This window comes from Ochotona princeps, chromosome 9 (genome assembly GCF_030435755.1).
Source record: "Ochotona princeps isolate mOchPri1 chromosome 9, mOchPri1.hap1, whole genome shotgun sequence".
In the NCBI taxonomy this organism is placed as follows: domain Eukaryota; kingdom Metazoa; phylum Chordata; class Mammalia; order Lagomorpha; family Ochotonidae; genus Ochotona; species Ochotona princeps.
In genome coordinates this window covers 35007959-35034534 of record NC_080840.1, presented here as the reverse complement: position 1 = coordinate 35034534, position 26576 = coordinate 35007959, and the positions used below count along the sequence as shown (strand labels likewise).

The 26576-nt window shown below is 39.3% G+C and overlaps 1 protein-coding gene across 1 annotated transcript in view; it reads left to right on the top strand.

Annotated features, from left to right (window-relative positions):
* Window positions 1-26576, top strand: part of CPQ (carboxypeptidase Q) — a 353449-nt gene that overhangs the window by 249539 nt on the left and 77334 nt on the right. The window contains exon 6 of the mRNA XM_004580618.3: window positions 17747-17948. Coding sequence (XP_004580675.2) covers window positions 17747-17948 — 202 coding nt within the window. The remainder of the gene's footprint in view (window positions 1-17746; window positions 17949-26576) is intronic.

Genomic DNA, 26576 nt, shown 5'->3' with positions numbered 1-26576 from the left:
TGGTTCCTGTGTGCAGATATTGAGGGAGGATAAGTGAACTAGGCACGGGGACATGAACCACGAATCCCAAATGAGATGTTTAAGTATTATTTGCAAACTAAAAGCATACAAGATTTAACTCTCGGTCTGTCTTTTTTTGTTTATGTTTTAAGATAGTAGACTCTGTTCTTTCCTTGACTGAGGGAGAAAATAATCTATAACCTTTAACATGTTCCTTTCTTCCTATTTGAGATCTCGATTTGTTGGTACCTCCTCTGGTGAGCTGGGTTTTGAATGTGTTGGAAAATTTCAACTGCCAAAATGGATTAACACGTGCTGTTTTTCAGTGAAAGGTAGAATTATCCAGAACTGCCTGCCCCCAAAACCCCTTCAGCCTGCCAAGAACTAACTCGACAGAAGTCAGGAAGGAGATGAAAATGAAAGACATACCCAAGAGCATAACAAAAGGTTGACGCCTCTACATAGCCCTAAGCCTATTGGCTTCCAAAGAATTTGGCAAACAGTTCTTGACCACCCATGTGATGTTTATCTTCCCATCTTTTAAGTAATTACCTTAATATGACACATCATAGTAATAGTTTCCAAGAAAAGGCTCTATTTAAATGTCTTTTCTGAATCACTGAGATGACATTGGAGCAAATGAACATGGGGGAAAAAAAAGATTCACTTTACACAAAGCTTCTCTTTCCATTCTCCTAAAATTGTAGTTAATGCCTAATTACTCTCGCATTTCAGTTGTACAAAAACATTGAGAATGTAAATGTAATTTCTCGGCTGATTATTTCATTATATAAAACTGGCATATGTGAATTAATAGCATTGTCTTCAGAATAGTCAATAGTTGTGGACTTCAAGATAGAAACTCTCAAGCAGAATGAAGTGCCTTTTTCTTCTCATGACTATGATTAGGTGAAAAGCGCCTTTTCTATTTGTGTGTATAATTCACCTCCCATCTTTGCAGGGTTTTTTTTGTGAAAATAAGATAATGCTTTCCTTGTAAAATATTATGCACTAGACAAACCAAAAGGGGTATGAGGAGAGAAGGGCCATCCAAAAGTTGCAACAGTCCAACCTATACTATTAAGCATATTCCAGACAGTTGACTGATGAAAGAAACTCACTTTACTTTCAGAAAAAAAGATCAAGTGTGGACACATGGACAGACAGAGCAACAGAATGTCAAATATTGCATTCTCAGACTGAAACAATCTGGTGGAGCATGAAGGAGGTTCAAAGGGAACTTGATAAGTGGCACAATGAAATTAGAAAGTATTCACTTTTTATTTAAGGAATATTAGGTGTGGAGAATACAATTAAGGCAGTGGAAAATTTTCAGGAAAAATAAAACTATATTAAATTCTGTGTAAGTGACAGTTGCATTAAATACTGAACACTTGAGGAGAATCAAGATGGGGGAGTATGGTAAAGACACATTTAAACAGATGGAGAAATATTAGCCAGTGTGAGGCAAAGAGAGCACAATCCAGGAAATAAGAGAGGACGGAATGACAGCAGAGGGACATCTGGAGACCGACAGACACAGGAAAGGAGTGGACACAACGGTGTGGTGTTACAGTGACTGATACCCCAGTGGCGTTCAGAGAGTTGCGATCCAAAGTACACAGGCAGCCAGAATTCCACCAGGAACAAGGTGGGAAGGGTGTTCACCAGGAGCTTGGGAGGTAAACCCAGACAAAGAAGTGCCCATCCTGCTGGTCTATTTGATTTGACAGGAGCAGAGACAGAGCAGCAGATCCCAGACAGGCAGTGCAGGAACAGGGTGGATTTCGCAGCCCAGTCTGCACCATAGAGCCGAATTGGGCACCATTTTGCATAGGGAGGTAAAGACTATGGGACAGGACTGCATGAACTAAGCTGGAAGTTAACTAATTTCTGGCTTAGTGAACTGCAACAACATGGCATTCTATAGGTCCCACCCAAGATAGGTCCAGGTAGCCCTCACACCTGATGGGCAGCAGATCAAGAACTCTAGTAGTGGCACGTCAGGCACCATTTTGTACTGCAGGGATGGGGCCCAGCACAGTGACCTAGTGGCTAAAGTCCTTGCCTTGAGCACACTGGGATCCCGTATGGGCACTGGTTCTAATCCCAGCAGCTCCACTTCCCTGCCAGCTCCCGGCTTGTGGCCTGAGAGCAGTCGAGGATGGCCCACAGCCTTGGAACCCTGCAACCACGTGGGAGACCCGGAAGAGCTACTGATTCCTGGATCAGTGCAGCACTGGCTGTTGCTGTCACTTGGGGAGTGAATCATCGGATGAAAGATCCTCCTCTCTGTCTCTCCTCCTCTCTGTATATCTGCCTTTCCAATAAAAATAAATAAATCTTAAAAAAAAAAAAAAAAGACTGCAGGGATGACAGCACTGAACTGGGAGTGAAATAAATGAGCTCCGTGCATTGCACTAGTCCCACATGGAAAATAATACCAACTTTGGCATTGTATGTGTCAAAATAGTTCCATGTGGCCCCCAGACCTAACAGACAACAGGTTCCAGCAAGATCAGTACCAGCAACAACCTAGCTAATGTAGGACACATGGTATTTCCCTCATCCTGGACTGCTACAACCAAAATTGGGGCAAGGTTGTCAAGACAATGGTGCAGCCTCAGCATGGTAACTCAGGATGTAGAAAGTGGTGAGCCAGGAGCTGGGGCTACAGAAACCATGGTGGAAGTCTAAAATAAGACTAAGATCTAGAATTCACTGGAGGGAATGGCACAAGTGACTGCAAACAAACAGCTGTGCACCAACCACAATAATCCAAATCAAACTGCAGACCTGTGGGTGACACAGCTTAGAAACCTGCCCCAAGGAGAAGACTCTGCTAACCTGAAGTACAATGACCAAGAGCAAAAGAAGAGACAAAGGAACAAAGATTATTACTAAAGATTCCCCTGTCCCCTGCAAAGGATTTTGCCAACCTCAGAGTTAAATGAGGAATACATCGAGAAAATGAGGGATACAGAACTCAGAAAACTTACTATAATGCTTCTTGTCAACAACGAGAAGCACATAAAGCAAGAGTTCAAGGAATGTAAGGAGCATGTCACACAGGAAATGAATCAAATGAAAGCTGATATATCAGAAATGAAAAATACAGTGGAGCAAATTAAAAGTACAGTGGAGAGTCTCCAAAATAGAATGAAGCATGCAGAAGAAAGAATCTCAGAATTGGAGGATATTTCCTGTTACCAGGGAGAAACAAACAAAAAGCTGGAAACAGAGCTGGGTCAAGCTAAAAAAAAGTATTTGAGAATTGAAAGACACTATTAAAAGACCAAATATAAGAATTATGGGAGTCCCAGAAGGTTCAGAAAGAGAAGCTGGTTTTACAAATATATTTAATGAAATAATAAAGGAAAATTTCCCTAATCTAGAGAAAGAATTGAGACACAACATCCAGGAGGGGCACAGAACTCCCAACAGGTTTGACCAAAAGCAATCTTCACCACAACACACAATGATCAAGCATAAGAAAAAGATCCTTAGATGTGCACGTGAAAAAGATTAATTGACATATAAAGGAAGGCCAATTAAACTCACAGGAGACCTCTCACAGGAAACTCTACAGGCAGGAACAGAATGGAGCAACATATTCCAGATTCCAAAAGCAAAAAATTGTCAGCCCAGGATAACGTACCCAGTGAAGCTTTCTTTTTTCTTTGGAAATGAAATAAAAATCTTCCACAGTAAAGAAAAGTTAAAAGAATATGCCTCTTTCAAATCTGCCCCACAAAGAATGCTTAAAGATATTCTCTTGACAGAGAAGAGGAAGAGCACCCACCAAAACCAAAGGCAAATGCAAAGAACAACCCAGTAAAATAACAACAGAAGACTAAATCAATTAACAACCCCATGCTAAAATGACAGGACCAAATTGCCACCCATACATATTAACCTTGCATGTAAATGGCTTAAAATCATCAATCAAATGTCATTGACTACAGACTGAATTAAAAAATGAAACCATCTATTTGTTGCCTATAGTAGACACATTTAACCAACAAAGATTAGTGGAAATTATACCTCGTGGAATTTGTTTTTCATTTCTTCAGAACTTTTTCTCATTAAACTCTTCAGTGACTCATAGATCATACAGTACATTATTTTCTTCAAAAAGGTTCTTGATTTTCTTTTTCATTTCTTCAGCGACACTTTAGTCATTCAGTAGCATGTTAATTATTTTCATGGTGTTTTTAGTTTTTTTTTCTTCCTGTTAGCTATATCTTGACAATAGGATTCTGCACTCTCTGCCATTGTCCATGCTCACAATGATGGACGACGTGTCACTGTTTATGAAAAACTCTACTGTAGCAATAATATAAGAGAACTCAGTGGATGGGGGCTTGGACTTGGGAAGGAGTAAGGGAAATCCCAGGGCCTGTGGAAAAGTATCTTAAAATGATAATACTAATAATAACAAAGTAAAATGAAAAACACTGAACACTTTTGTTTTCAGAATCCATGTCCAAAATATCTTCAATTCAGAGTCACATGATGGTTTCATGCCTTGTGGTCATTGCCACAGAAGCATTCAGAATCGGACTGTGAGGCTGCCAGGTGTAACAGTGCTCCTTGTCTTGAAAAATGCTGAATATTTACATTTTAAATGGACAGTGTGACTATGAGATTTTGAATATAACATGCCTCTATATCTTCAATTTTACTTTGTATTTTATATTTCTAAAAATCATATGCATTCCACAAAAAGTCCACAGTAGATTTTGACAGGTTGCTCAGTGACTAAGTGGTGACCTGCACAGTCTGCTCACCTCGAACAGTCTTGAATCTGTTTGACGATTTGCTGAATTTTACTGCCTGAGCTATTCTGTCTCACATAAGAAAATCAATCTTCTATATACATCAAAACTTCATGAAGAATTTTAATAAATGATTAGGAACTAGAATTCTAAATCTAATGACCCAGGGGATACCTGTGTGAATAACTTAAGATGTAAAATGAGTTACCTGAGTTCTTTTCTGTATAATCAAGTTTGCATCTCAACAAGCATGACAACTAATTTGTGGCACAATTTATTTCTTTACCTTGTGGTTGGCAAGTCTCTTATGGAATGCATCACGAACAAGAAGACAAAGGCCAATTTCTAAAACATTTAAATAGAAGGAATTATGATTCTTATAATCAGGATTTCCTGTTGAGTTTCATATTGACAAAAATAGGAGATACAAAATATTAAAATGTAATAATTCAATTGCCTTTTGGTTTCAGATTTGCCTGGCTAGTCCACTTTCTATCTATTGTCCTATCATAATTACTGACAGTAACCCCTTTCGTTGTGAAAGAGCTCTTGCTTGCAGTTAATCTAAGTGGTTGATTATTGATTATAACCTTTTACTGATATCATAGTAAGTTTCAAGAGAATGGGATAACTTGGTAGATGATATACCTTTGAGTATGTATAATAAAGTCACATGATCCTCAGAAAAATTCAGCTAAGTAGGTATTTTCTTTGTTGAAGAAAACAAATTTCAGTGAGATTACATGATTGTCAAGGTCATTTAGCTATAGTGTGATAGAACCACGACTCTAACCCAGAACAAACCAACTCTGGTGGGCTTATTAATAATGAGAATGAGTATAATCATCATCATTATGACTTTACTAACAAAGTGACTATTTGCCCTACACAAGTTCTTAAGCACTTGATGAAACCTGTGATCCTTATCTCAAATAATATTTTTTGTGAAAAATAAAACATGTTACTTAAGGACATGAATTTTAGCAAAATCCAATTCACAGAATGTCTTACACTAACACACATATATATGAGGTATTATTTATTACCTAAAATTCCACATGGTGATGAACACAAAGATTATTTTGACTTTTGGAATAAGTCTAACATGATAGGAAATATTGTTGATTTCTCTTGGTAATGAAGTGACAAGTTCTACTAATACCACTCTGGTTTTTTACTTACATTCATAATTGAAAATTCTAGATTTCAGCTGGATATTATTGAAAATTAAAATGTAATTTTTCTCACAGACACCTAAGTCTGAAAGTGCGAGTTGTAATATTGGCCATATTCTGATGAACCACTCAGATTTGTTACTCTGATCACCTGCACATCCTTCAGCTAGCCAAAGAGAAACTGAGGGATAGGTCTGTGTGCATGACTGTTTTTATTTAACTTGCTTGGGCGTGTCTGATGTTCAGTCTCAGCTAAGTGGTCCTCAGGTGGCTTCCTTGAATGATCATTATTTCCAACATATTTGATGCTATTTTCTGCCATAGCTATTTTGCCCTTCTACTTTTAGATGATTACTGCTGCTACTTATTACTATCCTCAGATGAGGGAAATTGTTTTCTTCACCTCCCTTAGCTCAATCCAGGTAGCTATTTGATTTTACTTTCTGTAATCGCTATAATTCCTCAGCCTCATTTTTTTCTCAACTATGCCTATTAAATTAACTCTTCTCAAAGCTAAATTGCCTCATCTGTTTATTATTTTTCCTTCATTCTACCTGAATACTTTAGAACTTAAAAATGTACATGAAGCAATTGTGAGAAACCTAAGTAGTCCCAGGATATGTGCATTAGTTTCTGTAATTGAGTTTTACTTTTACTAACTGCACCATGTATTATTAGCCTTGTGTTGCACTAGCGTTAGCATAAAAAACTTTAAGGTCTTAAAAACATGGACATATGTACATATAGAATATCTGAAAGATGCTATTTGAAAGTCCACTTGGCAGTCAGTTACTGTGTTCACTCCTCTTCCTGTCAGGGCAGCCATTGCATTTTGGCAAGTCACAACGCATTGCAGGTACTCACCTTTGGTGGTGAAATGATGATGACACAGGGTCTACTGAGGAAGTATTTGGCTCTGCCTTCACCTTGAGCATATGGCTGTTGTTACTCAGCCTTCAAAATAAGAGTAACTTCTTATTACATTATTGAAGGGACCTTAGAAATTTCACTTGTATTTTGATAACATAGGGCTATTTTTTTAGGTCTCTATCACTCTAAACAGCTTTCTGGGGAATACTTATTTCAGTATTTATAATGGACGTTGTAAAAGCATGTATATGCTTAAAAGGTTTACAAAATACACGTTAGAGAACCAACTGCCAGACTCTGCTTTCCCAAGAAAACTTTCAAAAAGCACAAAATAGATTCTGAAACCTGATGTCACATGTTCACCAACACTGTATCATTGTTATCAGCCAAAATGTTATCTAAGTATATGCTCACCTGAGTTAACATCTGTAAATATGCACATATGATTGAATATATGTACACATACACATATATATTCATCTATTCATCGTGTGTGCGTGTGTGTGTGTGTGTGTGTGTGTGTGTGCGTGTAATATATGGAGAGAGTGAAAGATTCTGTCCTCTTCCATTCTGGTAGATCATGACTGATCATACATTAGAAAAGTAAGTAAGTTATATGAAGATAACTTCTAAAGAGAAAAATAAGACAGGAAACCCAGGTAAGGTATATGAAGAGGTGACTGCTTTGTTTTTTGATTGAGAGGAACAAAGAAGACTACTTTAGTAAAGGTCTCAAGAAGATAAAGAAACAAACTACTTGGTTCTCTGGCAGTAAGGGACCATGTCCTTGAAGGTGATTGGTGCAGAGGAAGTATAGGACCTGAGGTTCATTATTAAAAGGAATACAGACTTGGGTCTTCTATACTGTGTTATTCTGAGTGAGATTGGGATGAAGGGAGGCTTTTGAAAAGAGGAGTAACAAGCTGTGTAAACATTTCTAAGCTAGTCTTTGTCAGGTTGTAATTAGGTTGAAGAGAGAATAGAATGGAAGCAAGCAAAAATCCAGGTGAGACATACAATGGTAGCTTGGGCTGGGATAATTGCATTGGAGGGTGTGACAAGTTGTTAGGCTTCAAATATATATTAAAGATCCAGAGGATCTGACAGTTTATTATATATGGAGTATGAAAATCCAGCATGACCCTACTTGCATGTGTCCAAGCAATTGAGATGGGAAGAGTTAGGGGAAGGTACAGTATTGATCAGGACCTCAGCTTTGGATATGTTGAGTTTGAAACATCAGATAGTCATATGGAGAGCCATGCTGACATCTTGGTGAGACAAAGGAGTTCAGCAAAGAGAGTTACAGTTAGCCTCTGGTGTGGAGTTTCTTCCCTATAAAGTCTCCATCTGAATCTACAGTTATACTTGCTTGCTTTTCACACCTCTCATTTCTGCCCACTGGAATCCATTTCTATGCTTTATACACTGCTTTTGTGTTTTCCAAGAATGAAGTGCTGTTAGAAGTCATGTCACTTCATCTTGAAGACATCCTGGCCGCTGAGTTCAGGACTTTCCCCAGACCACCTATCTCTCCTACCTTCATGAGCTTCCTTGGCATCACTCTTCTTGAACTTTTTCTCCATTCCAAATACCTCAACCTTTCTTCCCTTCCCCCAAGACTATTGTAGCCACCAACCCCCAAAATTCATTCAGTGTACCACCTTTCCCATCAACAAGCCAGAAGAGATCGAATGATTGTCATTAAATCATTTAGCACAAATAGTGAACATTATAGAAAAGTCCCTTTCCAGGAGAAGACAGATAATGAAAACATTTCCATTTATAAAGGAGAAAATAAAAGCAAAATAAGGGGCCAAGGTTATCTATCAGGAGTAGCAGGTGGTCAGGAAGACTGAAAAAAGGGCATTTCAGCAGAGCCCTGAAGGAAAGGACAGATATCCAGAGACAGAATACAAAACTCAAAGTCTGAAGTGTGAACACTGCAGAACACAAGCATTACTGAAGCAGTTAGAACAGTGAAACTGAAGTGATTAGAAGAAGAGATCAGCAGTTTACAGAAGGCCATGACCACACAGATGAGTGCAAAGGCTTTGCTGTAGACACCCAGGAAAATGGGTACCATATAAAGAATTTAAAAAGAGAAAAGGCACCATCTGGTATAGTTTTTAATAGGATTATACAGGATCATGTATAGATATGTGGCTAAACCTTGGAAAGGGGTGAAATGGGAAGGGAGCAGGGAAGCTGTTAGAGCAGTGCAAGCTAGAGATAATGGTGGCTTGGACTGGGTGAAAACAGTGGACCTGGTAAGAAACCGGTGAAGAGTAGGTCTTTTTGAAAATACAGTTAAGATTTGCTGATAGATTGATTGCATTTTAGATGTAAGAGCAAGAGAGGACTCATTCTTGACAGCCAACATTTTTAGACTAAATGAATAGAAAAATGTGCCTGCTGTTTGACTGAGGTGGACCTTCTTTGTAAGAGAAAAGCAAGAAGATTAAAGGAGGAAGGTGGGGTGGGTGGGTGGTGTGGTGGCCTAGTGGCTGAAGTCTTAAACACATCAGGGATCCCATCCAGCTCCCTGCTTGTGGCCTGGGAAAGCAGTCAAAAACGGTCCAAAGCCTTGGGACCCTGTACCCACGTGGGAGACCTGGAGGAAGTTTCTGGCTCCTGGCTTCGGATTGGCTTAACTCCAGCCGTTGTGGTCGCTTGGGGAATGAATCATCAGACAGAAGATCTTCCTCTCTGCATATCTGACTTTGCAATAAAAATAAATAAAAATAAAATAATAAAATAAATAAAAATAAATAAATCTTTGAAAAAGGAGGAAGAAGGGAATGTAATGCCAGAAAAAAAGGAGATATGGTGGTATTACAGGGAGTCATGACCCAAGCAATGAAGGAAGACTCTAGAAGCTGGAAAAACCAAGGAAACAGATTCTCCTCCAGAGCTTCCAGAAGAAACCACCCAGCCAACACATCTGTTTTTCCCTATAAACTTATGTGCAACTTACAGCCCCAGCACTATCAAAAATAAATACGTGTTAATGGAAGCCACTGAATTTATGACAGCCTGTTGTTTCAGCAGTAACACGCTAATATGGAATGAGACATTAAATGAAAATGCTGAGTAGTTATTGTATATTACTGGGGAATTTGGGAAACAAGAAATAGAAATATGAGTTGGAACTCACTATTACATGGATTTGTTGGAAACCATAAGCTGAATGAGTGTTCCGACAGAGTGTAGATCGAGAAAAGCAGCATCACGTAGGCTGTGCCGAAGCACCCCAATTAGGTCAGGAGATGAGGAAATCGGTCAAGAAACAAGAAAACGGACATTCAGTGGAGCGTGGAGAAAGCCAAGAGTTTAAAATCTAGGATTCAAGAGAAGAAACTGTTTTCATGAGTGTCAAGTACAGCTCCATAACATATTTGTAATTAATGCCCAATAATCTCAATTTTCAAATTTTTTTTGCTAACTCCAGCAAAAACTGTAACATGGACAATGATATCTAGCAATGACTACTCTATGAAATATATATACTCGGGCCCGGCGGCGTGGCCTAGCAGCTAAAGTCCTCGCCTTGAATGCCCCAGGATCCCATATGGGCGCCGGTTCAAATCCCGGCAGCTCCACTTCCCATCCAGCTCCCTGCTTGTGGCCTGGGAAAGCAGTCGAGGATGGCCCAAGGCTTTGGGACCCTGCACCCGTGTGGGAGACCTGGAAGAGGTTCCTGGTTCCCGGCTTCGGATCGGCGCGCACCGGCCGTTGCAGCTCACTTGGGGAGTGAAGCATCGGATGGAGGATCTTCCTCTCTGTCTCTCCTCCTCTCTGTATATCTGGCTTTCCAACAATAATAAAATCTTAAAAAAAAAATATATATATATATATACTCGTATAGATTTCCTGAGTGCGGGTATTCTCTGGGAAATCTGCATATCTGAACATTATTTACATATTTAGAATATTGTGATTTATACATGTATTCATTTGACAGATTGTTTCATCTCCTCGTTGTCTTCCATTTTTTTTTTTTTCATCAGGGTTTTGTAGTTTTCATCACATAGGTTTCTGGCAGCATTTCCAAATATTTATTGGCAAAGTTCTAAGGATACACTGATGAATTAATAAAATCACTGCTCTGATGAGAATTTCCAAATCTATGGGCTTTGCTTTAGTCTGGCACACCTTTTCTACCAAGCTTTCATCAGCTTTTTCCAGCTGTTGCTTTCCCTTCTGTGTGTATATTCATAGAACTCATCACATTTAATGCAATAGTTGTTGCCTCTGCTGGTAAATTCTGCCCTCCTATGGAAAAGCAATCCTATCATAATCATCTTGTACGTAAATTTCTCATAGTACTGGTGCTGATATGATTTATTTTTAAAATGAGGGAATTTTTCCAACAGAAAGGAGGCTTTATAAACAGCCCAAGACAAGATATAGAAACTGAACTACCCATGTATGGTCACCATATTCCTCGGTCTTTGCCTCACTAACTGTTGAGTAAATATGTTTTTCTCCCTTAAGAGACATCATTTTTTTCCCTTAAGAGACATCTTTATTAAAATATGACTTAGTATTTTTGATCTTTTTATTTTAACTGAGGATCAATTTAAAGGAAATGGGGTTAGGAAGTACTTTTGCATCTTTTGTATAACTGTTGTTAGAGATCCAAAACACGGTTTAGCATTCTCTTATAAACAGTTTGGCAATAATGCCTCTCAAAAGTCAATGCTAAAAGAATTCATATATTTTTTGGTGAAGCTAGCTGTATGCCTTTTTTTCCTGGATAACAATACCTCAGTAATGTGCAAGTCTTACATTGCCAGCCAAGAACTAGAGATAATTGTATGCTATTGCTGCTGCGATCATGTCAAAATTTTCTGTTGTGACTTTGTTTTCCTCAAAAATTTATTGGACACCTATCATGTGCTGAGCTTAGTTTTCTGAGCTGAGAATGTGACACGATCTACTCAGATTTGGCCCCTGCCTTCATGGCATTTTCTTGCTTTTTGAATACTTAGCTAGTCATTAAAGATGCCATTAAGAACTACTCTTGTAGGAACAGGAAGGTATAAAAAGGATTGAATAAAATGCACAAGGCCAGCATTTTAGATAGAGATGTGGCACGTTAGTCATGAAAGGAATGGGCTCAAGTACATGGTGAAATCAGTAGCTTCAGAGCCCTTAAAGTTCATGTTTGGGTTCTATTTTTTCCATGAGATTTTGAAGTCACTGGTATGATTTTGGGATAGAAGAAAAGCCATGTTTAAGAAAATATGACTATTTATCAAAATGTGTTTGCAATCTTCATTAGTAAGACAAGAGTGCTTGATCAAATAAAATATATGTAAGGATGTTGTCATAATCCAAAATTTCTGTTAAGTGCTTATCTTACAGTGAGATTTCACAAATTAGATTTTAATAGGTTATGCTCTAAGGCTGGGCACATATTTGGGTTCCAAAGTCTGTGGTAACCTGATATTGCAGGACACAAAAAATTATGCATACTATATTTGAAAAAGAAATATTCTCTGGCCAATGTTGTGGCATAATGCATTTCAGTGATGCTTGCAACCTCAGCACTCAGCTTGAGTCCTGGCTGCTCCACTTCCATTCTGGTTCCCTGCTATTACACCTGGGAGAGCAGCAGAAAATGGACTACATATTAAAACAAGCGTGAAACCACACCATGAAATATTTGAACAACACAAGATGTAAAATAAATCAAAACAAAATTATGAGAATCCCTCTGTCCCCCTACATCTATGGATGATGTTGCTTCAGCAATAGGAATGAAATTAGAAACTGACATGTTAGTTTGTCATGTAAGCCTTTTAACACATTTCTCAGATACCCTGGATGTGATATTGTCCCCTCTCCCTATCAAAAAAAATACAATGATATTTTCATTATAATATTATACTAGTTTGACAAATGCCTATGACATATTTTTAGCTTTCTAATTCTCTATCATTACTGTGGTTACATTTATAGCAGGATCATGTGTTTTCAGTAAGTGTAAGAGCTATCGCTGAACCTTAACTACCCAAGGAAAGAATTCTCTGAATTCTAGAGAGCTTCAAATGACATTGTTAAAAAACGGATTGCCTGAAAGCAGGGGTCTATTTCTCCTGCATGCCTGTGGGCGCACACACTGAATGATAGGGCTACAGGGTACCTTCAGCACACATTCATTCTGTTCTCCTCTTGAGGCACAATTGTGGCTAACCACAATAGGTGTCTGTAATTTTAGTACTAATGTCACTTACCTAAGACTGCCCATTTCCCCAAGTGACAGCCAGCTTAGCTGTCACATAAAAATAACTTAAGGCACCACACCTTGTCATCCTGCTTTTCCTCACCAACCTTTGAGAATATCCAGTGCTGTTCAGAACTGAATGCTGGACAGTATCACAAGTAAAATCCTGAACTTTAGGGTAGAATGTTCTGGATGGGAAAGGCTATGTTTTTTCAACCTTGTGCATCAGGAGAAGCTGCTGCTTCTACAATTCAATCATGACAGGGTGTTTGTTTGTTGAGCTGGAGCTCTGTGGAGAACCACAACCTTTGACCCTGGAAACTGGAATTCCATGGTCACCAGCACAGCTGGATAAGATGATTGCAGCAGCCCAGCACACCCATCAGAAGATGAGTTGCTTCCAAGAGCTTATTTTCAGACTATCATTTTACCAAGCAACCACCATTGTCACCTGTTAAATACTGACACTTTTCTGGGGTTAGAAAATGATAATGAAGCTGGTTGCCCTATGTCAAGCTATGTATTCAAAGACTAAACTGAGGCAGCTACGTGATTGATTAAAACAATTAGGAGTGGCTTTTTTTCATATAATTTTGAAATTTCTGTGTCACTCTAGACCATAACCAAAGACATTTTCTTGAGTTTGTTTTTTCATGGCATACTCACAGGTTATTTTCTGTAGTTTTTGAAAAAATAAAAGCTTTCAAAAAAAGAAACCAAATTTGGGAAAAGAAAAGATGTTATTGAACTTGGATCTGGGTTTCTGGCATTTTAAAAAAGTAAAGAACACAAACATCCTTGTATTTACATGAAGAAGTAACCATTTTAAAACATGCAATATGTATTTTAAACACTTTTCTACTTTTAAGTCTTACGTTGTACTCAAAGAATGCTAATGGTTACCAAATTGGTTTTCGGCAGAGTAGTCTGATCCTTTAAAAAAATAAGAGAAGTGTTGTAAGATGTGACTACAGCAAAAGACAGAGTTATGAATCTTTAATCCTGTGTAGATATTAGCTGATCTACCAGCGCCAACCTAGCAGGTTAACTGAGAGCATTCCTCTACACTGCATGAAGTATTTCACGTGGTAATGGAAAGCAGGCAGGACCCAGGCACCTGGTCAAGGCAACATTCTTCACTAAGAGCACGAAGCAGGAGTGACATGATAGATGGTCCTGGTCAGTCTCCTCACCTACTCATCCATGCCTCAGCTTGTCTCAGCCCGTGATGTTATCTCAGCAGCAAAACATCCAGTCTCCAGAAGCAGGTTTCCTCCTACACACAGTAAACAAGAGGAGTGTCTTGTTCCACTTGCTCAAATGGGTTGAACAAAGCAAGTACAGCTTCACGCCTTGTCACGAGCTGCAGTCGGCATTTCCACACTAAGCTTGTCCTCAGCAACTCGTGACATACTGAAGGACAGGATGCTCATAAGGACACATTCCCAAGCAGCCTAGGACCCCCAGCTGTTCTTTCCAGCTTCTTTGAGAAGAGACATTTTGTTTTTCAAACTCCTTTACCATGTGCTAGCAATTAGATAATGACTCTATAAATGTGGAGTAAGGCAATGTCATGGACGGTGGGTGGCTTGTTTCCTTAGCTCTTTATTGAAAACATATGGAGATGTTTATATATAAACAGAAAACAATAGAATGCCGCCATCATGTTCACAGCAGCTAGTACAATTCTACATGAATGAAAATCCAGCATTACCTATGCCAGCAGTCTGATTTACTGACAATCTACACATCCTATTTCATTTGACTTGAAAAGATGTTTTATTGTTTTTAGGCATTTTATTCCTAATTGGTAGGAAATTTGATATTTTCTTTTTTCTATTCCTCTCTTTGCTTGATTAAATTGCTTTACCAATGAGGACCATTATTAATTCTGTACAACACTTTGCATTACGATCATGAAAAAAAATCCATCTACACATTTGTTTAGTGATGGTCTCCTTATTTCCAAGAGGCTAGCAGACTGCCCAAAGTCACATAGCTAAAGACTGGTTTGAATGTGGTCTAAACCCAGTGTGGGCAATTCCAAAGCCCTTCTTCTTTACCTTACTGAACTAAAATGACTGTTACACTTAAGTACCTTTGAAAGCACCTTTTTAAAATTATATGCATCCTTATCAATATTCTATAACATTGCAGAGTGACAAACTATAGAGTCCCCTGTCTCTAGAACATCTGTTCACTTGGGTCCACAAATATCTTTCAAAGATGCTCAGTGCTCCATAAACAGAGGCTCATCTATTGAGTTTTGGAAAAAGGCTTGTCCCAAGCTATCGCTGGAGAAGACAAGAGCCAAGTTGACATGTTTCAGGGACAAATACAGAGGTCAGCCACTCTCCTCTGTCACCTGGTATGTCAGGCTCTAAGTCAGGAATGGAACAAGAGAGCAGTGGGACAGGACCAGTTCCACCTCACCCAGAAGAGCTCTGGTGTTGGGCCTAACAGCCAAACTGCTGACAAGCTCTACCTTGAACCTCACCAGTGTTTCCTGAGGAGCGCCTCACCTACTGTTCTTGTGAGAATTACTTCTTTTTTTTTTTTTAAAGATTTTATTATTATTGGAAAGCTGGATATACAGAGAGGAGAAGAGACAGAGAGGAAGATCTTCCATCCGATGTTTCACTCCCCAAGTTAACCGCAATAGGCCGGTGCACGCCGACCCGAAGCCAGGAACCAGGAACCTCTTTCGGGTCTCCCATGTGGGTGCAGGGTCCCAAAGCTTTGGGCCATCCTCGACTGCTTTCCCAGGCCACAAGCAGGGAGCTGGATGGGAAGTGGAGCTTCCAGGATTAGAACCGGCGCCCATATGGGATCCCGGCGCATTAAAGGCGAGGACTTTTAGCCGCTAGGCCATGGTGCTGGGCCCGAGAATTACTTCTACAGCATGGGAATTCCATGACCAACATTGCCCAGTTCTGCTATTATCTGCAAGATTAGTCATGATTTTTCTTTTCTCCTTTTTGGAGGAGAGGAAACAAGTTCAGGGTTAGAGTAACAGCAGGGCATACAGGGAAGAGAATCAAGACTGCCAAAGCATGTGTCCACCTGCTAACCTGTTATCAATGAACTAGTTAGATGACGACTGGATAGAAGACATAGATGCTGATATTTTCTATATCATGAACTCTAATCCTGCTACGATAATATAATAGCCAAAGCTGGGAATTGGGCTGGTCCCTTTTATTATAAATGCCTTAATTCTTTCACTGAAAATGATCACAAGGACAGAAATTAGAAGCGAGAGTGGCAATGGAAGGAGACTTCTGCTGTTTTAACCTTCTCATTGTTAATAACAACAGGAAAAAGTGTCCCAGGGCCTCATGTTCAGACCTGTAAATGCTGGCAGTGTCCTTCCTTGGGATCTGCCACTGCCCTTGCCTTTGTAACCAAAGTATGCTTGTCCCTTACTACAAGTAGTTAGGAAATCCTTGTCAAAGGAAATCTGCTTTAGGAAAGAAAAAAAAAAAACCACTTATGCAACCCTCAAGTTGTTTTGTAAGTGTAAAACCATTTTAATGCAAAACAAGTGTTTGTTACCACTCTGTCCCTTGCCAGCAATGACAATGTGGAGATCTGAAAAACAGAATTTTGGCCAACTGTGTGATACTGAGAGAATTGATTGAGCACTCTGATCCTCCAATCTTTCCCTATAAAACATCTACAGTAAACCTGCTTTGTCTGTTTTATGGGTTGTCAAGACCAAAGGATACCGCAACTGGAAAGGTTCTTTGGAAGCACTGTACACATGTTATTATTGATTTTTTTTGCTAGGTGAATAATGAGGAATGAGTAACAGAGCTGACCAAAGATAGCTCAGGAATAACTCAACCTTGAAGACGGGGATGGCTCCTGAGAAACAGATGATCTGGCTAGCTTGAAGGGTCTTAAACCTGCAAATCTTAGAACTGGGTAGCAATTTATCTGTGCAAGCTGTCAGGAGCCTTTTGTTTTCTAAACTCTTGCATTAACAATACAGGCTACATGGAATCACTGTGTGTTATCTTACCAGACTTTATTTGGAAAGGTTTTACAAACCACTGGCCTGGCAGAGTTGCCTGGGATTTAGAGGGCGGTGGTTTTACATCAGGGAGAGCAACGGTCCAAGCCTTGTTCTATTACATCCTTCCCTGGGGATTCAACAGATAGAGCAACAACAAAATCAGACACCCAAGACAAACCTGTCCGTTTGATGTCTTTAAGTTTTGGCAGAATTCACAATAAAAATAAGATGAGCTATCTGTTTAGAAGGACCAGATGCAAAGAAGTTATACCCACCTCTCCCCTCCATCTGAGCATAAGTACCACTATCTAGAGGACCCTGCCATACAGAAGGAGGTGTTCACTAGTACACAGTTAACACTCAGTGAAATTGGTTGATAGAGCATTAATGTTAGTGGAAATACTTAAGTAAGTTCCACAAGAGATTTTGTGTTTCCCTTCATTATATATTTTGAATGCCTACAAGAAAACTGAGTTTGGCAAATCCTAATGTGACTGACTGTGCAACCCCGAATGGTTAGGTGACATGCAGACCAGATCCCAAGGCAGAAAAATCTGTGTCTTGAGCACAGGGTAGGGGAAGGCAAAGTATTTGGTCGTATGTGTGTATTTGTTCTCAAGGGAAAAACACAGAAGCAACAGATATGAACCAAACATGTCTCCCTTTTGTCTAGGTGAATATCTCCAACTACAGTCTGGTGATGGAATCTGACCTTGGAACGTTTTTACCCACTGGGCTGCGGTTCACTGGCAGTGAAAAAGCCAGGGCCATTATGAAGGAAGTCATGAGCTTGCTGGAGCCTCTCAACATCACCCAAGTTTTGAGCGATGGAGAAGCGACAGACATTAGCTTTTGGATACGAGATGGAGTGCCTGGTAAGATGAAAAGATGAAGTTAGTGCTGCTTCTATGCTGTGACTATTCATTACATGGCACAACAGATACCAGTAAGCCAATGAATGCACAAAAATCCTTAGAATATAACGTATAATCTGGTAATTTCCAAATTTAGGATAAAAATCACGTAGCATACTATGTGCTTATCCACCTTCCTTCTCTTTCTAAATTAAAAACTACTCATGTCCAGAGATTCTGATTTGATGATTCTGGAATTAGGCCTAGAAAGCTGTCATTTTATTTTGTTGTAAGAAGTATCTGTTAATTTTAACACAAGTGACTTCACAACCAAAATGTGGGAAATAGTCAATTGTTACAATATCTTTCTAGTACTAGCCCTGTGCTATGCACAAATAAGTTCCTAACCATATACTATACCATCTGAAGTGTAACTTCTAGAGACACATTCTTCGCAGATGAAGTACTTCTTGCTAATTGTGTTTCTTAATATAAAGACACCTATTAAGAGATTGGCATAAACGTATTCCAATCAGTGATTTATCTTATAAATATTCAGAAAAGAAATACTAAGGTTCTGAGGGTAAGGATGAGCTCACGAAGTGGGAATAAATCTGGGGAGACTATTGAAATGAAAGCTGCAACAGTTTTAAAGAAAAAATTACATTACTTTATAAATTCTCCAGCTGGCTATAAAACGGACAGCTATTAATATTAAGTGTTTCCCTGAGGGCAATATAAGAACCCAGATTCTCGCTATTTGCTCTGTGTCTACTGCAACCATGTTTTGAATTTCTCTTAAGTTTATTTCTTCATTTCTTCATTCATTCATTCCTTCGTATTGAAAAAAAGGTAGATTTACAGAGAGAAGGAGAAACAGAGAAAAAAGATCTTCCATCTGCTGATTCACTCTCCAAGTAGCAGCAATGGCCAGAGCTGAGCCAACCTGAAGCCAGGAGTCAGGAAGAGCTTCTGAGGTCTCCCATGTGGGTGTAGAAGCCTAAAGCTTTGGTCCATTCTCTGCTGCTTTCCCAGGCTGTAAGCAAAGAACTGGATGGGAAGTGGAGCAGCCAGAACATACACCAGTGCCCATTTGGGATCCTGGCACTTGGAAGTAGGAGGATTAGCCAGTTGAGCCATCACACCAGGCCCTTGAACTTCTCTTAAAGAAAGTAACATTTCTGTTTACAACAGTGTACATCCCAGGACACAACCAAGACTCCCCAAATCTCCATATATGGCATTCATATTCATAACAAAGTATTGGTGAGAAAAATCTCTCACTTCAATTACACAGAATTATTTCCTAAAAATTTTAGATTTTTTTCTGAACCATAAATTTTTCAGGAGGTATGTCTTCAAGTTGGTGACACCATCAGTGAGCAAGCAGGTTATGAATGAATTAGAAGGATACTGGGGAACATCAAAAGGGAGGTGGAAAGGAGCTGAAAATTACCCTGGAGCAAAGAAGGAAAAAGAAAAAAAAAAGTGTACCTCCCATTCCTGGATATTTCTGACTTGGTTGTATTTAGTCAGGAAAATTGTCTCTAGCTTTATTTCAAGTGTTACCTTTCCCTAAGAATGATTGGTTGAAATGTATAAGATTTGTCTTCACCAGAAACCTTCTCCATGTTGGCCCGGATGAGGTCAAGGTTGAGTTCTCCCTGATGGAGTGGGGACCATTAACTGCATACAGAGCAATCAGAGTTATAATTTACTCAACTTCTGCTATTTATGAGGCACTCGTTAGGCTTTCTGCAGACAATTTCTTTCTTTTTTCCCTTTTTTTTTTTATACATACTACCATCCTATGAAGAAGATCTGATTATCCTTATGTTTCAGACAAGGAAGTGGACTGGGGAGGGGTACAATAATAACTATCTGATATCAGGGCAGAGGTCACCCCAATAAGAGGCCATTTGGGCCTCAAGCCTAGTGGCCCCCTTCCCAGAATATGCAACAACACAGGGGAGTGTGGAATGCGGAGATGGTCTTCCAGGCTCCAGGCAGTGTCTGGGATGTTTATGTTGTTCAGCTCTTGCTTATGCAAAGGATTTCAGTCCATTCCTGCTTCAGAATAATTTACCTCTGGGAGAAAGGAGTTTGTTATTGTAAATAACTACTTATTACTTCCCACATTCCTTGTTTCACTCCCCTCTCCACCTCTGCAGACCAGAAAGGGTTACATAAAGTCAGTAATTCATTTAGACTACCAGGAATGTTTCCTGGAATTCTTTTTTTCCTCTAGAGGATTATAAAATAGAACCCAATTATTTCTGTCTTCCCTTAATACTTTGAAACTTCTTTAAATATTTCAAGTTTCTAGATATTCTAGAAAGAAATCATGAAGCCCTACAAGTTATGGTTTGTTACCTGTTGTGAAATGCATAAACTTTATGTATATAAAATAATTTGAACATAATGAAAAAGAAAACCTCAGGGATTCTAGAATATGCAAATCCATGATTTATTTGAAGAGGAAAAGAAAAAATCGGTTTTGTTCTCTGCATCCTTGAAGACCAGGTAAATCAAAGTAACATATACCTGAGGATAGGATTCAAAATATTCTCTGTGTTACAATTTAAATAACTGCTCACCTAACTGTTGAAAAAATAGTCATAAATGATATTTCCAAATCTCATGCATTCCTTTCTTCCATTGTTTCAATAATAACATGTAAGCATGTTACATTTCTACAACCTGAGGTGACCATATGGATCATGTCATAATCAAGTCCTAATATTTTAATGTTCCTTGAGTGCTAAATACCAACCCACTAATGAAGAGCACAGGCAGCATTAAGATTTAGCGCTATTGTCATCAATTGTAAGAGACAAATACATTAATTTATAAAAGTATTATATTTGGAAAAAGAAGAATACCCTTCACTCATTCAGATGAAATCCATAATGGACAATATAGCTATCAATCCAAACAGAAAGCCTTGTCAGTATAGAGAGATTTTTTTGCAACTAAGTATCTTGGGTATACTTGCTATATATAAATTTCTGTTTTATAAACTCTCTAAGTGTTTGTGCTCCTGTTTCCATCCATTTTCACCTTTCATACCCTGCTCTTACCCTCTGACTCCACATGCTCTTAACGATACAGCCTGTATTCACTGGTGTTCATGGATCCTCCTTCATCCTCCTGGAAGCCTGTTGCGTTTCTTAGTTTCTAGAACACGCACAGTCTTAATCTGGAGATGCTGCCCTTGGGTTACATAGTGTGGCATTGTTCTTGATTCATCAGAATTGTTACTGCACGCATGTCCTTCCTTCTCTAGCAGTGATAAGTTTGTTGAGCCTAAGATAAATGATTTTTGCTTTTTGGCCTCTCCTATCACTGTTAGTTTAATTTTCAGAAACATTTACATCCTTGTAAATCTCACTTGTGAGAAGAAAATAAAACATTAAAAATAATATTGCAATCTTTGTGACCCTCCACTGAAGAAGGAGAAAAATAAAGTATATTGAGAAAATAGTCACAACAGTACAAAAATATTGGAAGGAAGATATAATTTAGGAAGGCTGGAGTAATGTGATCATTTCTCTTAAAGAACCAAAGACTAAGAAAAGGTGTTGAATAATATTTTCTGGTATACTAATGATCCCGACACATAAAATGGCAAAAAGAAATTCCCTAACATCTTCAAACACAATGCAAGAAATGGTTTGAAGTGATGCATAGACACTATTTAATTCAGTATAGTGGAAAGGCTTCCCATCATAAATATTTGCCTGCTCCTTTAAATACAGGCTGTCAGTAAGGAGAAGAGTTCTGTATCATCTTGAATGTATCACTTGTGGGATATAATCATTGCTGTCACATGTCTCTCAACACATCCTTCTTGAACATCTCTCTTTATATACCCTTCCATAAAATATACACCAATGGGGAGAGAAATTGGATACACTTTTAAAGTGCCCTTAGAGGGTGAACCCACTCTTATCTATACCTGCCAATAATAATTTCCTTTCCTGGGTTGTAATTTGAGATTGAACTTTTTTTTCTGATGTTGTTGGCTTGTGGTAGATACTGTACTAGGAAGAGTCAGAAGCCTTGAATGTGGGTTCTGGCTTCCTAACTGCTGTCCATCTATGTGCAAATGATTGTAATCTTTCTAAGCCTCACCCATTTATGAGTAATCATCCTTATTAATCTACTGTGTTACCCTGAGGAGTAATTAGCAAAACAGATGATCTGGATACACATCCCCGCAGACAAAACAGTCCAGCTGGTGAGACTTGGTTATTTAATTTGCAAAATGATTATGGCAGCCCACAGGTTATTTTCCTCCAAGCTTTCATTGTGTTCTTTCTCTTCCCTTGCTCCCTATCTCACTAGCATATACTATTACCCATCAACCTCAAACTCATCCGTGGCATAAAAACAAATGATTGTTTACTCTGAATCCTTCCCATTTCTGGAACTCACTCCCTCCTCTGTAGCTGCAGTAACTTGCATCCCTCATCTTTTTCTATGTAACTGGTTCATTGATGCCAGAGTGAAATGTCTAAATTGAAAATCAGTGTATCAGGCCAGGCGGAGTAGCCTAGTAGCTAAAGTCCTCACCTTGAATGCGCTGGCATCACATATGGGAGCCGGTTCTAATCCCAGCGGTCTACTTCCCATCCAGCTCCCTGCTTGTGGCCTAGTAAAGTAGTCAAGGATGGCCCAAAGTCTTGGGACCATGCACCCATATGGGAGACCCGAAAGAGGCTCTGAGCTCCTGGCTTCGGATTGGCTCAGCTCCAGCCATTGCGGTCACTTCGGGAGTGAATCATCAGACAGAATGTGTTCCTCTCTGTCTCTCCTCTCTGTATCTGACTTGGCAATTAAAAAAAATCTTTAAAAATATTAAAAAAAGAAAATCATTGTATCAATTTGGATGCTTTTTTTGTCTGCAAAAGAAAATGGATTCTACAACCAAGAAACACATTAAGGAGATTTTTAAAAATTCTCTTTAAAAGAACTCTGGTGTGGGTAGTTGCAGAGTGCTTTTAGTCATACAACCACATCAGGACTTCACTGCTTTATATCCTGGCATATTACCATCCTTGGCATGTTTATGTATGTCTTCATGCTTTTCCCCCTATGTCTCAAGATTTCTGCAATCGTTCCAAGTTACACGTTCTCACAAAATGTCCTTACTTACACATCTTTGTTTTTAAACAAGGCATCTTTCCCAGAGCTCTTCAGGCTAGTTTTTGCTCAATTTCACTGATTAAAAGTGTGACACCTATCCGTGATTAAAACCATGAAGTGGCAATGGAGAAGAGCTACCAAGATCAACCTCCTGAATGTCAGATTGGCCACATCTACACTGAAAAACATAGATCTTGAAATATGAGGGAAAATATGAAGCTCTTTAGAAATGAGATGATCCTGTTAGGGAAACTGTTGGGATTGCCTACACTATTTTTCTCTCGTCCTGGCCTGAAACCCTTCAGTGTCTCTGCATCGTCTCCAGGTTGTTCATCTACTCCTAAAGTGCTAGTGTAGCCTAGACTTCAAGGCTGTGTTTTTCCACCCTCTGCCTGCTTCCTCCTTCGTAAATTCTCTACACCTTCCTTCCCATCTTCCCAGTCATAGAAGTCTAATAAAATCAGTCCCCAGCACAGCCTTGTGTTGTCCTTACTCTTCCTTGCCAGTCACTTCCATGTTTTCTTTTTCACCAATGATTTCCATGATTCAGCTGTTTGCTCTCCCTTATAAGCCTTTTCGAATCTCTTGCATCTTGAGCAAATGTCCCTTAGGTACTTTCCCATAATTTCTTTTGCTTGTTTCTCTGTAACACTCACCCTGCTCTTATAATTATGATCAAATGTGGATTTTTAAAAATTTTTTATCTTAATTGAAAAGGCAAATTTATATATGTAGAGAGATACAGAAAGAAAGATCTTTCACTCACTAGTTCACTCCCCAAATGGCTGCCACGGCTGGAGCTGAGCCAATCTGAATGTAGGAGCCAGGAGCTTCTTCCAGCTCTCCAAGATTGGTTCAGGGTCCCAAGGCTTTGAGCCATATTCTATTGCTTTCCCAGGCCACAGACAGGAAGCTGAATGGGAAGTGGAGCAGCCAGGATACAAACCGACACCCATAGGAGATCCCAGCATGTGCAAAGTGGGGATTTAGCCACTGAGCCATCGGATTAGGCCCCAAATCTGGATTCTTCAGATTTGTCAGTACCTGAGCAGTATCAAGCCCCTGACAGAATTTGCATTAATCAAATCCCAAAGAAGTGAGGTCTAGGCATGCTAAGGGAAATAAGAAAGTATTGTAGGAGCAATTCATTATAATGTACCTTATAATCATAAATTATTCTGTTTTAGAAATAATACTACTAGGGCTGGTACAATGGTTCATCCTCCCTTGAAAGTGCCCAGAGCCCATCTGGGTGCCTGTTGTGTCCCCATTGCTCCCTGCTTATGTTATGGCCTGGGAAAGTAGTGAAGGATGGCCCAAGTCCTTGGGCACATGCACCCAAGTGGGAGACCTAGAAGAGGATCCTGGCTTCTGGCTTCAGATTAGCTCTGCTTGTTGGGAAGGATCTTTGTCTCTCTTCTCTGTGAATCTGCCTTTCCAATAAAAATTTTTAAAAATCTTTTAAAAAAAGAAATAATGCTACTTCATTGAGCCACCCTTTTACTTACATATTAAATTGTTTTAAACAATCGTATTTTAGTTTCTTCCCTCCTTTCCCTGATAGTTCAGATCCATGGTGAAGTGCCAGATATGCAGATTTCTCAGAATGCCATATGTTTTCCCAGTAGTTCATATGGAATTAGGCAGGCTTAAATGAACACTCTCCTTTTCTACATTCCCAAAGGCCTTTCTTCAAAAATGTTCTGAGGAAAAGAGACGATCAGAACACATGAATGGTGGCACGAATTAAATCAAACTTGCAGCATCTGGATACAGCACTCACTTGTTTCCTGATGACCAGATGGGATAGTGCAACTCAGCAGACGTAGGTCCCCTGCTGTCCCTAATTTAAAGATGCCTCCCTTACAGGAAAAGCACTCTGTGCATTGGTGTTTGAAGAGATCGATACTCTGTGGTGAGCAGACCTTACTCGGCAGGAAGCATGAAAAGGGCACTCTGACTTTGTGACTGTAGCCCTCAAGCCCTCATTTCCATAGCACTAACAGTTTCATTCAATTAATAAGCATGTCTTGAGTGTCTTCCATAAAAAACACACTGTTTAGACATGAGGTTATATCATGAAGAAGATTTAGCAGGAGTCTGCTCTTCTGGAGTTTATGTTTTAGTAGACGACAGAGGAAACAGACTGTGAAAAAGAAATAAATCTAAATTTTAAAAAAAACCCAAAACATTATTATAGAGAGCCAGCATTGTGGTACAATCGATTAATTTGCCACTTGGGATGCTGTATCTCACATCAGAGCCCGGTTCCTCTGCACTGTCTATGCAGCTGTCTGTTATACCTGGGAGGCTGAAGATGATGCTTAATTCTGCAAAACCAGAAGACCTGGGTGGGCTTCTGGGTTTCCTGGCTTCATCCAGGCTCAGCCTTGACTGTTCACTTTCATTATATGTGTAATACACTTAGTATTTTTTCTCCTTAACTGGAATGAGGATCAAGAGGGTATTTTATTTTTGTTTATATACTTACAATGGATAACATTATATAGCACACTAAAGGCATCCAGTAAATATTTACTGATGAAATATATTGATTTTAAGATAAAGTAACAGTAAAAGGTAGTTTTCAGTACAGTGCCAAGATAAATAACATTCAGATTAAAAGTGCAGGAACTAACAGCACTGAAGACAGGAAAGACTTGTCGGAGAATTCAGGGGAGATATTGCAAGGTAAGTCATATTAGAATGGACAGGAGAGACGGAGAAGGGTATTCCTGGTGCGAGAAATAACATTAACAAGGCAGGTGTCCCTATGCAGGACACTTAGGAAAGTGAATTCACTGGGCAATTCATCTCGGCGAGCAGCAGGCGGTAAGAACAGTTGAGTATCTCTGAGTCAAAGGAAGGAGAGTCATAAACTTCAGACAGAAAACTCTGGTAGATGATGTAAAGCTACCAGTTTGGGGCAGAGGGTGGTGGTGGTGAAGATAGTGTTCTAGCTTGGAGTTCATGAAGCTCATGCCAGGGGAGGTCAGGTGACGCTCAGGTGGGAGCCTCAAGTGAGAATACCTGGAGTGAAACTGAGCTTCAGATCGTGGCAGAGGGTTAGAAACAATCCCTTGAAAAATTCAGTGAGGGCCTCTCAGTTTTCTCTATTTTAGGCACTGTGATGGGTCACAAAGCATTATGACATCACATTTCTCAAGCCTTCATTTGTCCTGGCTTTTAATAATGTAGCCTAGAAAAGTTTTACTGTTATATCTGCCCCTGTCAGAGTTCAAGGTTAGCCTTTCCAGCTTCTCCTTAGGTATTCCACTCTCCATTCTGTACTGTGCACAGATATTCCAGTTGCCGTGGGTACAGTTTGTCCAGCAGATGTTATGTAAAACGATGGAGGATGTAAAAAACAAGAAATGGCTCCTTTCCAAGAGCTCACAATCAAGCACTCACTGTGATTTGTTTCCCTTAATAATCATTAAAATAAGAACAAATACTTCATCATTGAAAACTAAATAAAGCTACACTGAAATTTCTAAGAAA